The sequence below is a fragment of the Schistocerca americana genome, chromosome 5, assembly GCF_021461395.2.
Source record: "Schistocerca americana isolate TAMUIC-IGC-003095 chromosome 5, iqSchAmer2.1, whole genome shotgun sequence".
Lineage (NCBI taxonomy): Eukaryota > Metazoa > Arthropoda > Insecta > Orthoptera > Acrididae > Schistocerca > Schistocerca americana.
In genome coordinates, this window is record NC_060123.1 from 286,029,191 (window position 1) to 286,046,866 (window position 17,676).

Genomic DNA, 17,676 nt, shown 5'->3' on the forward strand with positions numbered 1-17,676 from the left:
CGGGGTTGAGAGAGCGGCAGGTAAGCACTGCAGAAACATTCCATGTTGTTAAGCATTATAAGGTGTTACTGTGCAGAACAACAAACAAAAAAACTATTTCGCTACTGATGAATGGGCCACCTACAGTCTGGAGACGAGTTTTGCCATTCAGCGTTATTCTAGTAAGACATACGGAACAAGTCTAACTCTCGTCAGCCATCAGAAGTTCACAGAAGTGAACTGGCTTCGCGGAGACGCCTGCTGTAGTGTACCTGCCACCGCCTACTGTGTAGACTATTTGCCGTACGTTGGTGACGGTTGGGTTGCCTGCTTCAGGAGGACCCGACGCGCTGTCCGTCGCCGCGGAGGCAATCCCAGCAGCAGGTGCAGCAGCAGCTGCAGCTGCAGGCGCAGCAGCAGGCGGCGAGCCGGCGGCGTTTCCGACTGGTGCGGCTGCTGCGCGAGACGGCGCCCGGCCGCGCCGCGGAGCTTGGCATCTCGCTGCGACAGCTGATCGAGCCGCCGTCGGCAACGCCGCGCTACCTCGTAACGCACATCGCGCCCGGCAGCGTGGCCGACAGGTACCTGCAGAGAGCCACCCAGTGTATCTGTTTTTTCCAAAACATATACCAATTACGGCGTAGCGCTACCTAAATAGGGAACGCTTTCGTCATTTACAATGGTATACATATCAATATTTGAAAATTTAGAAAATTTTTTGATAATGTTGACTGGAATATTCGAAATTCTGCATCTAGCAGGGAGGAAATAAAGGGAGTGAAGTGTTATCTACAACATGTATCGAAATAACAGTGCTCAAAAGACGTGAAAGGGAGGTAGTGCTTGAGAAGGAATAGAGGCAGGGTTTATATTATCCCCAATGTTATCCAACCTGACCAATGAGCAAGCTATGAAGCAAAGTTCAGGGCGAAGAAATCAAAACTTCGACGTTTGCCGACGACATTGTAAACTGTCAGAGTTGGCAAATGACTTTGAGGAGCAGTTCAACGGAATTTTGAGTGTAAAAAATGAACGTCAACGAAATTAACTGTGGTAATGACGAGTAGTCGAAATAAATCTGGTGAAGCTAAAGGAGTTATGTTAGGAAATGAGACACTAAAAGCAGCAGATGTCTTTTGCAATTTGGGCATTAAAATGACACGATGGCCGAATCAGACAGCTTATGAAATGCAGACTGGCGTTAGAAATAAAAGTGTTTCTGAAAAAGAGAAATTTCGAATATAAACTTAAATGTTAGGAACTCTCTTCTGAGGGCATCTGTCCAGATTGTGGCGTTCTGTGAAAGTGTACATGTATGACAAATAGTTCAGACTAGGAAATAATAGATGTTTTTGAAATATTGTGCCACGTAAGATCGCTAAAGAATAGACAAGTGACTGGGTGACTGATAAGGTGGTCCTGGATCGAACTAAGGAGAAAACCATTCTTGGCACAACTTGATCAAAAGGAGGACTCGGTTGATAAGACATATCCTAAGACATCAAGGAATCACCAGTTCATGATCTTTCGGTTAACGTTGCTGACTGGATCACGTGGGCACAAGTTCCATTACCGGCCGGGTCGAGGACCTTCTCCGCTCAGGATCGGGTGTGCGAGTTGTCCTGACCATCATTTCATCATCATCGACGTGAAAGTCTTCGAAATGGTGACAAATAAAGACCTGCACCAGGCGCGCGATCTCCGCGAACTCCCTGGAAGGAACTCCCAGCCAAATATTAAATTAATATATTTTATATTTTTGGGACTCGTCAGTTTAATACTGGAAAGAAGTGTGTGTGCGCTTAGAACGGAGGGGGGGATCAAACTGCGGGAACCAACGGCTTCAATACCCTAAGAACGTTCAAATGGGTGTAGGATGGAGTAGTTACACAGAGATGAAGAGGCTTAGAGGCTTACACAGGGTAGATTAGTGTGGAGAACAGCTTCAAACCAGTCCTCGAATTGTAAATCACATAACACACAATTCTTACTTCCGCTAAGCATAACTAATAGGTAACACATGAGTATGTCAGTTAATGTACCTTGATATAGTTTTTCAACTAGAGAAGGAAATAGGATTTAAAAAAAATGGTTCAAATGGCTCTGAGCACTATGGGACTCAACTGCTGAGGTCATTAGTCCCCTAGAACTTAGAACTAGTTAAACCTAACTAACCTAAGGACATCACAAACATCCATGCCCGAGGCAGGATTCGAACCTGCGACCGTAGCGGTCTTGCGGTTTCAGACTGCAGCGCCTTTAACCGCACGGCCACTTCGGCCGGCTGAAATAGGATTTAAATGCATCTCCATGTGTATCTGGATTTGCAGGAGTGGGGGTCTCAATTTAATCAATCGAAGTACCTTATAAATAAATGTGTTAGATTCGAAATCAGCCGTCTGTATAATTTTTAAAGTATAAATGGAGTTGAAGGGAATGTTATCATAATTAACAATGAGTGAGAGTCTACCATGGAACAGTGTACGCAGAAGGTATCACATAGCACAGAATGAAATAAAGCACAAGGCAGCAATTTCACTTAGGAAAATGCTTAGAAAACTTCTTTCCTTTTCTATATTTTACTCTCAGCACTCACAATTGCTGTCATTACCTGTTTACGAGTATGCCTCCGTATTTCTCACGAAAATCATACTTTTTAAACAGTTAGTAAGGGTAAATACAGGAATTAGTGTTGACTCTATGAACAAAACGCTTTATCAGAAAATTCGGATTAACCACTTCTCACTGACAACACTGTCCATAGAGCGTCTGATGGTATCTCATTAAGAAGTCGAAACCGGTTATGGTATAGTTTTTGTGAGCCGAGACTGAAAAATTAAATAAAACAATCTGATTTTCATTTAAGGCATATTATACATTTGTGGTTATTGTCTGGGAGAGCGTACAGTTTTGGAAATGTCACATATGATTTAATACCAACTGTTACATTTCTTTGGCATCCTGCTGCCCTGATCTGTTAGGCTATGTGACATGTATTCCATGCTTCAGTTAATATCGTTAATCTCAGCAGCACTGGACCAGTGTTTGTATGAGAGGCATAGACACTTTGAGACGAGAGTAAAAGATGTTTTTTTTTTCCGCGAGCTCACACCATGTACGCATGTGCGTTACAGAGTCGCTATTCCGTATTTCCATTACAATACCTTTACCTTTTCAGAGGGCGGTACAAGAGACATCATTATTCAACAGAGTTACAGAAACAGAATTTGGATCAAACACCTTTGTACACACATATACTTCCTTCCGACGGATTTCAAAGATAGACCGCGTTTCCCGTACAATGGCTAGTGGCGTTCAATGACCTACCTTCCATCTCTCCTTTAAAGCACTGTACTCTGAACATCTTTGCTGCCTCGAAAGGGTACCGCTGAATTATCGATTGGCTGCTGTCAGTTACGAGATTCTTGAGCGTTTGTGATTACAGTGCATCACAGGGAAACACAAATCCATTTTGCGCCGAGTAAGATTCGCTGTAAACTAGCTTGCTGGTTCACGTAACAGCTCCCAAGCGGGCTTCCATCGACGATGAAACTACTTCCCTGCAGAGAGCTTCATCTACTTTCGCGTGAGAGCTCCGGTGTTTTTGCCCTTGTGGGATTCTGTGAATGCTACCTGTTCTGGCAGTCAGTACTACTGTCTACGTCTGGAAGGCGCGGCCTCATCACAAGTGCATCCACGCTAGGGAGGCACTCATCTAGGAAATAACCTCAAAGTGCGTCTTAGTTGCCATAGGTATCTCCACAGTGGAAAAAAAAGCATTGTTGTTTTAAATGATACATATAGGGGAGAGTCTTTACATTTTGAGAAACCTCCCAGTTCTAACAAACAACAGTAATTGAAGCGGACACTTTACAGCGAAACTATTTTCATTAGGCCTTACATAATGAGTCTCCTTTGCCATACGAGCTGGCCGCCGCAGCTTATTACTAGACAACAATCAAGCACGTCAACCTGAAAACGTACGGCGAATCTCACTCAATGTGAGACAGGTTCTAGGTAACTGTTTCATTGTGTGAAAGGAAAGATAGGAGGAAGGATGGTTATGGCTGAATGTCATTGACGGGACGTATTACACTATTCTACGTAGTACCTCTCTTCATCCTTTTTTTTTCTTTCGTTCCTTCCTTTCTTCTTACAATACACAGAAGACCAACTGATCCATAATTGTATCTCTCACTAGCGCAGTGCGGATTGTAATTAATAATACAATAGTAATAAAAGAGAGTGAAGCACCTGGAAGGGGAGGAGGAAGGGATATAAATCTTCATTGCTTTAGAGAGTATGTGATGTTATTCCGGTGGTTACAATATCGAGTCAAATTTATGAAACACTCGGCATTATGAAACCATTTATCAGTGTGACGTTGCGTCCCTCTGGCCTGGATGAGTGCACTGATTAGGTTAGGAAGGGTGTTGTGAAACCATTGTATGCTCTCTTGAGGATGACAGCCCCAACTGCTTTAATTGGTTTTTGATATCCTAGATACTGGCACTGGGTTAGAGTCGACGTGTGAGCTCGTCCCACACATGTTCTAATGAGGACCGATCTGCGGACCTTGTAAGACACGGGAGTACCTCAACATCACGCACACGGCTTATAGAGACACGTGCCATTTGTCGATGACCATAGTCCTTTTGGCACCATGATACTGTCGCATGAGACGTAGCACATTGCGACGCAAGATGCACGTGAAGTACAGTTGTGCTCTCAGTTTTGCCTAAATCACTTTCAGCCATGACGTGAAGTCACACCCGACCGCTCCCGCCCCATAACACAACGCCAGGAGTAACACGGATAAGCCTCTGCAGAACATGGGAAGAATCTAATATCTCCCCATATAGCCTCCATGCTTGTCGACGATAGTATTCGGATTAACACAGAACCGTGATTTATCGCTGAACACAATGCGGTGCCATTCATCAGCATTCCATGGTTCTCAGTCACGGCACCACTCCAAATGCGATAGTTTGTGTTGCGGTGTTAACACCAGCATTCGCATGGGACTGTAATTCTCTAGTCCTGTTGCTGCTAGTCTCTCACCAAGCGCGAGGGATGACACATAATGTTGCAGGAGCCCATTTCTTGCTCTTTGATGACAGACGCTGAGTTTAAAGGGCTACGACGTCCTTGGTACATTATACAGCCATCCTCCCTCGAGGCAGTCAGACATAATCGACTGGGACATTGACGATGAGTATCTCTGCCCTCACGTTCTCATAGAGTCACACGTCAGGCCACTGGCACAACCAAACTCACCACAAAACTAAATGCTGCACGATTCGATCTGCCCTCCAAATGGAGACCCACAGTAAGGCTCCTTCAAATTCCGTCATCTGCTGATAACGCTGCCTCACCCGAGTAGGGGGCATAGTCGTGTCCTTGAAAGTGGTTACTCAACATCTGATGCCTTCACGCTAGTTATACAATGTGAGTCACTAACTATTGCCACCTAGAATAACTCCGAAAGTATGATTGCACCTGAAAAGTTTGTGAGACAAACGCTGCGTGGGATAACGGGGTTCATAATATGACGTCGGTTTTTTGTTGTTGGGTGGGGTCGCGTCAGAGATATGAAGGTCAACTTTGTCTTTTTAAAGTGGATGCTGTAGTTTGGTACTTATTTTCTGATAGCTGCTACCGAGACGAATCCAATGATGTGTAACAGTAAGGTCTTTGAAGGTCAACGAAGTTCAAAAAGGTGGCATGAACGTCCGTTTACAGAAGGTGTTCGAAGTGATGACCATTGGTGTCAATGCAGTGCTGCAATATTCGTTTTATGGACTGAGTGGTATTCCTTATCACTTCAGCACTTATCGAAGTACATGCTCTGACAATTCTCTCTCGTATATCATTCAAATAGTAAATATTCTCCGAATACGGCGTATCCATCTCACACCATTGACATGTAAACACCATTCCACGGTGTCGCAGTACAACACTAATAGGAACGGTAAGGCTAGTGTCGTCGAATCAAGCGAATGTGAATGATGTATGCCTTCGAAGAACAAATCGATATGCTTCTCATTTACGGAGAATGCAAACGAAATTTAGTGAGAGCTAGAGACTTATACGCTGAAAGGTATCCTCAGCGTACTCACCCTACAAGTCGTACATTTAAATATGTGTATGATAAATTGAAAACAACTGGATCTTTAACGAATCGTAAAGATATCCGGCAACGGAAACTTACTAACGAGGAAACGGAAATTTTTACTCTTGCCGCTGGTTCGAGATCCTTGTGTTAGTTAGTGTCAAATCGCAAGCGTATCTGGCATGAGCCTGAGTAGTATTGTTCGTGTTCTGCATCGCCATAAATATCATCTTTACAATATCAGTCTCCACCAAGAATTAACCGTTACGGATTGTAAGCATCGCATTGAATTCTGCTGACTTGCTCAACTTCAGATTCAGAGGGATGACACCTTTATTAATTTGATTTTATTTACTGACGAGGCTTCATTAACCAACCATGGAAAAGTTAATTTGCATAACATGAATTATTGGGCAACTGAAAATCCATGTCGACAACGGCAAGTTGCACACCAAAAACCGTGGCCGGTGAGTGTATGGTGTGGTATTCTGGAGGACAGAATTATAGGCCCCTATTTCATCGAAGGAAATCTTAATGGTAGGAAGTACACCACACTCCTGCAAGAAACATTAGGTCTCTTATTGGAAGAAATACCTTTGGGAATAAGGAACAGAATGTAGTATCAATACGATGGATGTCCGGCACATTTTTCGCTGATGGCTAGAAATGAGTTGCAGAGACAATTCCCAAATCGTTAGATTGGACGCGAAGGACATGTGTCGTGGCCGGCTCGCTCGCCAGATTTGACGCCTCTGAATTTTTTCTTGTGGGGATTGAAGATATGCGAGATAGAATTGCCAGAGCATGTGCTTCGATAAGTGCCGATGTGATGAGGAATACCACTCAATCCATGACAAGATGATAGCAACAACCCACTGATACCAATGGTCATCACTTCTAACACCTTCTGTAAATGGACGTTCATGCCACCTTTGTGACCTTGTTCACCTTCAAAACCCTTATTGTTACACATCATTGGATTCGGTTCGATAGATCAGAAAATAAGCACCAAACTATAGCATCCTATTATAAAAAAATTGACCTTCATATCTCTGAAACGACCGCATTTAGCACCAAAAAACCAACGTCGTATTATGGCCCCCGCTGTCGCATGCAACCTTTCTCCCACAAACTTTTCCATTCCTGTCATACTTTCGGAGTTACTCTCGCTGGCAATGATCTGTTCATTTTTACTGGAGGACCCGTCCATTCCATGTAAACACAACCCACACCATTATGGGGCCATCAGCAGCCTACAACCGGTCGGAGTGGCCGAGCGGTTCTAGGCGCTACGGTCTGGAACCGCGCGACCTCTACGGTTGCAGGTTCGAATCCTGCCTCGGGCATGGATGTGTGTGATGTCCTTAGGTTAGGTTTAAGTAGTTATAAGTTCTAGGGGACTGATGACCTCAAAAGTTAAGTCCCAGCCTGCATAGTGCTTTGTTGACAACTTGGGACCATGGCTTCGTGGGGTCTGTGTCACACTCGAACCCTACCATTAGCTCTAACCAACTGAAATCAGGATTCATCTGACCAGGCCAAGGTTTTTGACTCGCCTAGGGCCCAACCGATATGGACTCGAGCCCGGTAGAAGCACTGCAGGCGATGTCGTGCTGTCAGAAAAGGCACTCGCGTTGGTTGTCTGCTGTCATAGCCCATTAACGCCACATTTCGCAACACTGTCCTAAAGGATACGTTCGTCGTACTTCCCACATTGATTTCTGCAATTATTGCAAGCAGTGTTGCTTGTCTTTTACCACTGACAAGTCAACGCAAATGCCACTGTTCTCGGTCGTTACCTGAAAGCCATCGGCAATGCGTTATACGTGGTGAGACTTAATGCCCGAAATGTCGTGTTCTCAGCACACTTTTGGCACTTTGGATCTCGTAATATTGAATTCCTTAACGATTTGCGAAATGGAAGGTCCCATGTATCTAGCTCCAACTACCATTCAAATTCTGTTAATGCCGGTTTTGCGGCCATATTCAAGTCGAGACCTTTTCACCTGTGTACAAATGACAGATTTTACACCTTGTGTTCGCGATACTACCGCCATCTGCATATCGGTATTACCCGACTTCTGCCATCTCATTGTAGTAAAAGATTTCCAATGATGTAAAGAGGATTCAAGGAATGTAGCAGTAAAATATAGTCGTGAGGTATTTCACTCACTCCCTGAAGGTGTGTATATCTGTATATAAACCTTACTCAGCATGGCAGGAGGTACAGTGGCTGTTTGACTGCTGAGGCAGTGACGTTCACTTGACACAGAGGCGTGCACGTTCGCCACTTTGTGTAGGGACGGCCGGCTGCGCGTGGACGACGAGGTGGTGAACGTGGACGGGCGGCTGGTGCGCGGCCTCGCCACGCTGTCCGAGGCGCGGGCGCTGCTGGCGGACGCACGCCTGCCGGAGGTGGAGCTGGTGGTGGCGCGCGACGAGCAGCCGCCCCCGCCGCCCCCACCCGCCCCCGGGCAGCCACCTAGCCCTCCCCCTCGCGCCGCCAGTCCTTGTCCCAGCGGGCGCATCAGCCCGGCGCACTCTGAACACCACAGGGCACCTGGTGAGTACAGCCAGACAGTCTGTGGCACTACTGGAGTTACACTGGGAAATACACACTGGAGTACGCAGGGTTCTCTCCTCGTAGGAGGACGGAACCTCACTACAGACACTGTACAAAGATAAATCGTAATTTGGAACGCGTCATTTTACGTTCACATTGCAAATTAATTTGTACATAACGTTACAATCTGAAAATTTCTACGTATTTTTTAATTATATTTTTAAAGAAGAATGGAAAGACGATGTACATAAGTTTCGCATTACAATAACAGAAATTCTTCAACGGAATAGAAGTTGTCCAGGAGAAACTTTCTCAATTTGTTTTCAAATTTTACTTTCCTGTCTGTCAGACATTTTATATCACTGGGTAAAGCATCAAAAATTTTGGTTTCAGCATTGAGCGCCTCTTTTTGTGCTAAAGTCAACCTTAATGTTGAGGTAATCAATGTCATTTTTCATTCTGGTACTGTAATTGTGTACAGCATTACTCCATTTGAACTGTATTGGATTATTTACAACAAACTTCATGAGGGAATAAATATATTGTGACGCAGTAGTCAGAATGCTCAACTCCTTGAACAGATGTCTACAAGATGTTAGTGGATGAGTACCATATATTATTCTTACGGCACATTTTTGAGCAACGAAGACTCCTTTTTACAGATGAGTTATCCCAGAACATTACTGAATGAAAACAAGCAAAATTTGTTTACCTACTGATTTGCCTCTCCCCAAGATTTGCAATGATCCTAAGAACAAATGTGGCTGAAATAATTTGTTTAAGGGATCCAAAATGTGCTATTTAATATTAAATTCTCATCGCAATGAACACCTAAGAATTTTGAATTTTCCACCCTATCAGTTATTTTCTCAGCATGTGCTGCACTCATTACTGGTGTAGTACCTCTAGATGTTCAGAACTGAATGTGCTGAGTCTTTTTTAAAATTGAGGGTGATATCATTCACAGAATACCAGGCAATTATACTTTTAAGAACTTTGTTTACCATTACTTCTGTTTCTAATTGTATGCTTGGGTGGGTCGATCCAATACTAGTGTCATCTGCCAAAATAAGTAATTCTGCTCATCGTATATAAGACGGGGATTCCTTTACAGCTATGACGAATAATAGTGGACCTAACACTGAACCTTGGGGAACACCGTACGTGATTTCTCACCAGTAAGACTTACGTCCCTGGACAATATTGGTCGAATAACTAAGTACAACTTTCGCTATCTTTTGGTTAGATATGACAACCATCGGCATCCATGACAGCCTGAACCGAACTAGAGATACCATTTCTTAATTGTTATCAGCACTTTTCGAATATGGAATGATCAGCTGTTGTGACACAGTTCGTGCACAATCTGTTCAGTATTCTCAGCCCTGAAAACAGTAACTTCTTCAACTATTTGTGGCGCAGCCGGCCTTTTCCAGAAGCAACTCCCAAATCGTCAGTTGATTCGAATTTCGGTTTATGTTCTTCAATCCCAGTGCAGAAAGAGGGCCTCTTCGTATTCCTTTAATGCGCGAGGAGCAGTAGCACTATTACCACCAGGGCCGGCCGAAGTGGCCGTGCGGTTAAAGGCGCTGCAGTCTGGAACCGCGAGACCGCTACGGTCGCAGGTTCGAATCCTGCCTCGGGCATGGATGTTTGTAATGCCCTTAGGTTAGTTAGGTTTAACTAGTTCTAAGTTCTAGGGACTAATGACCTCAGTAGTTGAGTCCCATAGTGCTCAGAGCCATTTGAACCATTTTTGAACCATTACCACCAGGCCCCGCCCCCGTCGATCGTTTGAGACGGGCCGTAAAACATTTTTAAGAATTAATTTTTCAAAAATATGTTCATTTTGTAGCGCATATCTTTCTGAAGAATTTGGTACCTAAAACATATACGTTCGAGGGAATATAAGACATTTTATTTGGTCTTAAGTGTGCCAAAGTCCCACACCTATTCACACAACACACTTCTATCGCACGTCGCTGTATTTCGCTCTGTGGAATAGGGACGTGTGTATTTTGTAATAGAAACCATCAAACCTACATTCAGGACAGTGGAAATTGAAATGTCTTGCGGCACCTCTCCTGCTCCCATTTGGCCTGTTTCACCGCCCTTTAAAAAAACGCACCATTCATACTGACTGGGATTATTTGTAAGCAGGAGAATAAACACTCTTCAGAAAATTTGCACTCTTTATTGCGTATTAGCTAATAACTTTCTCTTTTGTGTGGCATAAAATTAGATAAAGGAAACAAAAAACCAGTAAAGACAAGAGACAAGCAAGACAGTACATATTTCTTCAATTTTTTCCCCCTCTAATCTTGCTATAGCTTCACAAGGCATGCTTTCCTTTCTGCGAAAGAATCTATTACCTCATCAAAATTCGTTACACGTTTTGCTACATAAAATTCAAAAAGTCGTTGTCTGACACTGAAAAAGCTGTTAATACGAATATTACCCATGACAGGTGTGGTTTGTCGATTTGATTACGTCTATTTTGTCACTGTCTGCTAGATAAAATGAAATTGGCCTTTCTAATATTGCAACAGTTGTAAAATGGCCATTTTTATCTAGCTCATACATTAATAATACGATAGCATATAATTCACGAAGCACCAATATCAAATGCCTATTGGGCATTATGTTAGGAAATAGTTTCACATTTCATTCATACGCTCCAGTTTCTCAAGCACGAGATCGAAAACTAGTAGCACGAAATTCATATATAAATATGTAATCGTCTTATTCTTCCATATAATTTGTGTGATGTCCTTCCTCGTTCTAATAGACAGCCTTGTTATCATTAATTCTGTAACTTTTTCTGCCATTCTCAAAACACCGAGCGAGGTGGCACATTGGTTAGCACACTGGACTCGCATTCGAGAGGACGATGGTTCAAACCCGCGTCCAACCATCCTGGTTTAGGTCTCCAGTGATTTCCCTAAATCGCGTCAGTCAAATGCCGGGATGGTTCCTTTGAAAGGACACGGCCGACTTCCTTCCCCACCCTTCCCTAATCCGATGGGACTGATTACCTTGCTGTCTGGTCCGCTCCCCTAAATCAATCAGTCAACCAACCATTCTCAAAACTTATTCTCCGTTAAGTTCACTAAACTTGTCACAATCACCATTCTAGTTATCTCGTATTTATTCTCCGGTTAGGCATTATTATGTGTTCATACGAAGCGTTTTCCGCGCTATTGCGAGAATAGAACTTCAGCGGCTGCTAACCAGGGACTGTACACCAGGCTCTTAGTGGTGTAGCGATATGGCAAAAATTTCTGTCAAAATTTCATTTTCTTGGATACACAGAGAAGATTATATATTAATCTTTCTTACCGTTTATTCCTGTTCGTCGTTTATTCATTCCGGTAGTCTGAATCTACGGATTTCGCTAATAATTATAACAAAGCTGATCATTCGCACACCCAATCAACCACGTAAACAAACAGCTATTGGTATTTACTCGTTGGAATTTATCCGTCTCAGCTCGTAAAGCCGCCCCCCCCCCCCTTTTGTCTGCGGGAAACTTTTTTTTGTTTCTAGATGCGACGGGAACTCCCTTGGCAGATGCATAACGTACGCTATACTGGCATACAAAAATCAACTTATGATTCGTTCTGAAATCAACTTAGAATGTGTTCAAAAATGTTCAAAATCATATGAATAATCCATAGATCAACGTGCGCTTGATGCTAGGTGCTTTGTGAAACAGGTTTTTTCCTTCAAGAATATGAATTTGGGGCCCCTGAAATTACCGTCCGGGGCAGATACCCCGTTTCGTTGCCCCCTAGATCCGGGCCTGTTCTTACAAGTGTAGTGCAGCCAAACGCTACACGTCTGTACATGCCACTGAATGAAGTGCCCAACTAGAGCTTGAACAGAAACAAAACGTATGGTGTAGGTCACATTGGCTGCTCACGGAGCTTCACTGACAGTATCCTTAAATTTGCAGGATTCCAGGCAAATTCTATAGGAATTTAGGTCCAGATTGTACGGAGCAAATAGGAAGGGAACCATTTTCTTCGTAAATTTTGTCAGTGGAATGAGCAGAAGACGGTTGATGCTCCTTAATTAATGCCAAAAGTTCGGCTTTCCGTCTCTATACGAATTTTAATTCTTTTTCTCTCCGTTTCTACACTATAGTCTGACTTTTTTTAAAAAATTGTATCCACAGAAGAGAAGTGAACACAAACCGAAACTCAGCTTTCACAACAATGAAACGTTGACCGGCCTTTTTTTTTTATTGGCTGTACTCTTCATACACTGTCACTTCGCAACATTTATTCACAGTGTAGTCTGTATTAATCCTAGGTTCCTCTAAATAAACTTCTGCCCACATTTTTCTTCATTTTTTGTGAAAATGTGATGTAGCATGCTCATTTTCTTCCGCACAGAATGATGTGTTCATTCTGACATCTTTTAATATCAAATTCTATAGATGGAACAGTATTTTTTTCTCAAGGTTTCTTTGCTAGCATGAATTCCAGTTCTGTGCGACAAAACCTGCGAAGTTTTTACAAAGATGATATTTCTTTGTATTGTTCATAATATTGCAGATATTACTGTCTAATAACACATTTATCTATATCGTCAAAGAAATATATATATATATATATATATATATATATATATATATATATATATATATTTCTCTTACTCTGCTTTGTCCATCTTTCTATAATTTGAACACCACTGACTTACTTTAACTTTTGTGTGTTAACATTCTTTTGTACCTTCAGTCGCCTCCTCTGTCAGCACTATCACACCTTTCTCGTTCTCATCATGTGACCAAGTTATTTCACGCAGTAGCTGGGTAACCACTTTGCCTTGCTGAGTGTTAGTTTTTATTGCTGTAGTTGTGTTTTCTATATGGATACTGCATACAGTTCAGTGTTCATTAAAGTAGCAGTGACTGTGGGTACTCCCAATACTGCTGTACAGATAAGTGTTACGATGCTATGAAGTTATCGAACTCTTGGTATGAATGCCAATGCCATAAGTGTCTACACAACAGTATCGACACTTACATAAATCATTACTGTCCAATCGTTCCTAAACACACGATACAGACTTACGCATGTTAAAAAGCAAACGAATCAAAGAGATTTATATTTTACAGCTTGAGCTACACGCTGAACGACCAGTTATTATGATTAGAACTTTACTGAAGTGATTTAATTGATTTCTGGGAACCAGATACAGGTGTGCACTGTCAATACTTAAGAATCTTCTGAAATAAGAAATAGACATAGACAAAATCACTGGATGCTGGGGGAACGATTTAATTCAGTCGACCAGTGAATTTTTTTAGGAATTAACTCTCGCGATGCCATGACTTAACTGTAATTCAAGGAACTGTAAAACCCAACTCTCGAAGGACGCTTTACAGGAAATTAGCCTCGAGTGAGTTTAAAGGGTTGAATTGGTAAGTGGTTATAAGTCAACTCTAGCTACAGGCGTCCCTGGCTTCAGACAGACGATATCTTGTGTTTTTAAAAGGTCTACAGAGCCATCTCAGGAAAGGATGGCTCAGATCGTACAGCAATGGAATTCACTGTTAACTGAATACTATACATTTTTGTCATAATAGCTTGTGTCTTGAAATTCGTCAACAACAAATGCATTTTATAAGGCTTCCTATGTCCATCAAATTCTTCAGTATGGCCAGTTCAAATAGATGACAGTGTGATTCCCTGACCACCCATGTTTCAGTCCTTAGATCAACCTACAGTCTCGGTATTGATGTTCACTCTGCAAATAGTATCTAACTGATTCCTTTTGATCCGCAGTAGATCTATGAATACTATTTCGGTAAATTTGAGCTTTTACTCTTTCGACATCGTCGACTAAGATTAATGAACCTTGGGCTGTTAATTAATCTCATATAGATACTGACAGGGATGCTACCACAACCGGAGAACTTCCCATGTTCTACTTCTGACTGGTAATAGTTGTAGGTCTTTACAATTTCTAGGCATATTGGTTAAAACTCAGGTGATACTGTCTGTCAGTTTCGTCCATTACCAAATTTAAAAAAAGGAAAGGAAGGCCAGTGTTTAATATTATGTCAGTGAAAATCAGTGCAGTATGGGAGGGAGTGGGAATCAGATTGTGTGTGAATTTTAAAGGAAAGCACTTGTAATTCCAGACTTGTGGCACACATGCAGGATGATGAGTCATCGCAGAATTCTAGGGCGCCAGGAAAGTGTTACTATCGCTTGTGGTGACGGTACAGCTCAAGGAGTGTACACCATAGCCTCCACACGTGACAGAAATTAGGGAAACCAGGGGAATCGCAAATGTCGGCGTTTCGACAGGCAACTGAACGCAGATGCTCCCAAATATAAGCCCAGGGCCTAATCAGCGTACAACTTCACTGTGTGAAACAAAAAATGATTATTAAAAAGAAGTCTTTATTTTGTCGAGCCCATGATATAATTTTTTTGACACAAAACTTTCGTTTGAAGTAATGCTTAATTGCGGCCTGTTATTGACGGCACACCGCTGAAGTCTGGGACTCTGTTGTTGGCATTTTATTTGTATGTCAGTATGTAAGGCGAAACGCGCCAGGGAGAATGAGCGAGGACTGTCTGCGCTTACAGGTGGCAGCCCTGAACACCGCGTGGCCGTCGCGGCTGCAGCTGCTGCGCCAGTGAGCCGGCGCGACAGCGACGTCGTGGTACCGTCGCCGTTCGGCAGCCCGGAGCACCGCGGCAGTCTGTCGGCGCGGCGGGACAGCATGGGGCTGTCGCGGCGAGACAGCAGCGGCAGCGCCGGCAGCCCAGCGATGGGGCGGCGCGACAGCACGACGAGTCAGCGCAGGCTCGGCCACCGGGACAGCGTCTCGAGCACGCGCCGCGACAGCACGGCTCAAGGTGCGTGACCCACAGCTGCTGCTTGTCGCTACATTACAGCTCAGCGATCGTACGTTGCAGATACAGCATAGCTCAAGATGCACACAGTGTACATAGTGGATATCGTGACAGCATGGCTCAAGCTGTGGACACTATTGTTAGCGCATGTCCTGAAGGCACCGCGAAGTGTATACATACTTGAATGGGCCCGCACTGTGACGTGACAACATACTTGGAGGTGTGCACAGCGGCAGTACATCTCAAGATGCGCACATTTCATCTAGATGCGTTTTGACAGCACGGCTAAAGGTACATATCTCGCAAACAGCGTGCATCCTGGTGGCACAAATCAAGGTGCGCTGACTACAGCTGGTTCAAGATGCAATGCATACATGCAGCTAGGGCTCATTGCTGCAGAGCAACTACCTCAAGATGTTTGCATTGGGCTGCAATAGGCGGAGGAGGAGGAGGTGGAGGAGATGATTAGTGTTTAACGTCCCTTCGACAACGAGGTCATTAGAGACGGAGCACAACCTCAGATTACGGAAAGTTGGGGAAAGAAATCGGCCGTGCCCTTTCAAAGGGATCATCCCGACATTTGCCTGAAGCCACTGTATACTGAACACTCACAATTACTTAAATAAAAACATATTTTTAAAATAACGCGTTTTTTTATCCGACTTTAAAAATCAAATAATTTTTCGTACCTGCATGCAGATTTCTAACACCATACCGATAGTCCTGATAATTTGTGCTTGAGAGTTTTTAACAGCTATTACAGTACTTGAAGGTTTACAACGAGAAACATATATTACACGATTGATGCATGCATTGTTCACCTCCCACTAGTATAATATACATTGCATGCACCTCACTTTTATCATTAATAATACTACAGGTTTTGGCATAGCTATTAAGAATTCACAAGCACAGATTTTCATGACTATCTGTAAAGGTTTAGGAATCTAAAGAGGTAAGAAAATTTATTTTGTACGGTTGTACATTTAGTTCAATCCAAGCATGCGTTATATTACAAATTTATTTGTATTTAAGTAATTATGTGTGGATTTTAGTCTTGCATGTGTGAATTTTCTCAGTTGATTTTAAACATTTTAATGAGATTATATTTTTTACTTAATTATTTATTTGTGCAAAAGTACTAGCTATCTACCCATATCTTCGTCTGTGTATGCAAATGTCATACGAATTGCCCACATCTCCTCCTCCTCCTCTCTCCATCCCTCTCTCCTTCCCTACTCTCTGTGCTCAACCATGCCCATCGACTCACGTACTGAGATGTCAGGCGTCACGAAACTTCTTCACTCCCACCCCCCACTCTTACTGCACAGAGAGCGAGTTAATACTGCATTGTCATCTAGTTCCGAACTCTGTTTAAAATTTTAAGTCATTAGCTCATTGGGAAGTTATTTTAAAATCAACTGCAAAATTTTTGCACAACAGACTGACAGACAAGAGAGCGACCTAATAAAAACTTTTTTTTTTTTTTTTTTTTTTTTTTTTTTTTTTTTTTTTTTTTTTCCCATCAGTCTACTGACTGGTTTGATGCGGCCCGCCACGAATTCCTTTCCTGTGCTAACCTCTTCATCTCAGAGTAGCACTTGCAACCTACGTCCTCAATTATTTGCTTGACGTATTCCAATCTCTGTCTTCCTCTACAGTTTTTGCCCTCTACAGCTCCCTCTAGTACCATGGAGGTCATTCCCTCATGTCTTAGCAGATGTCCTATCATCCTGTCCATTCTCCTTATCAGTGTTTTCCACATATTCCTTTCCTCTCCGATTCTGCGTAGAACCTCCTCATTTCTTACCTTATCAGTCCACCTAATTTTCAACATTTGTCTATAGCACCACATCTCAAATGCTTCGATTCTCTTCTGTTCCGGTTTTCCCACAGTCCATGTTTCACTACCGTACAATGCTGTACTCCAGACGTACATCCTCAGAAATTTCTTCCTCAAATTAAGGCCGATATTTGATATTAGTAGACTTCTCTTGGCCAGAAATGCCATTTTTGCCATAGCGAGTCTGCTTTTGATGTCCTCCTTGCTCCGTCCGTCATTGGTTATTTTGCTGCCTAGGTAGCAGAATTCCTTAACTTCATTGACTTCGTGACCATCAATCCTGATGTTAAGTTTCTCGCTGTTC

The 17,676-nt window shown here is 42.9% G+C and overlaps 1 protein-coding gene across 1 annotated transcript in view; it reads left to right on the forward strand.

Moving 5' to 3' along the window:
• The window catches only part of LOC124616316 (uncharacterized protein KIAA1522-like), a 485,968-nt gene that overhangs the window by 359,142 nt on the left and 109,150 nt on the right, over positions 1–17,676 (forward strand). Inside the window, exons 9-11 of the mRNA XM_047144621.1 lie at positions 316–560; positions 8,392–8,544; positions 15,228–15,532. Of these exons, the coding sequence (XP_047000577.1) occupies positions 316–560; positions 8,392–8,544; positions 15,228–15,532 (703 nt within the window). The remainder of the gene's footprint in view (positions 1–315; positions 561–8,391; positions 8,545–15,227; positions 15,533–17,676) is intronic.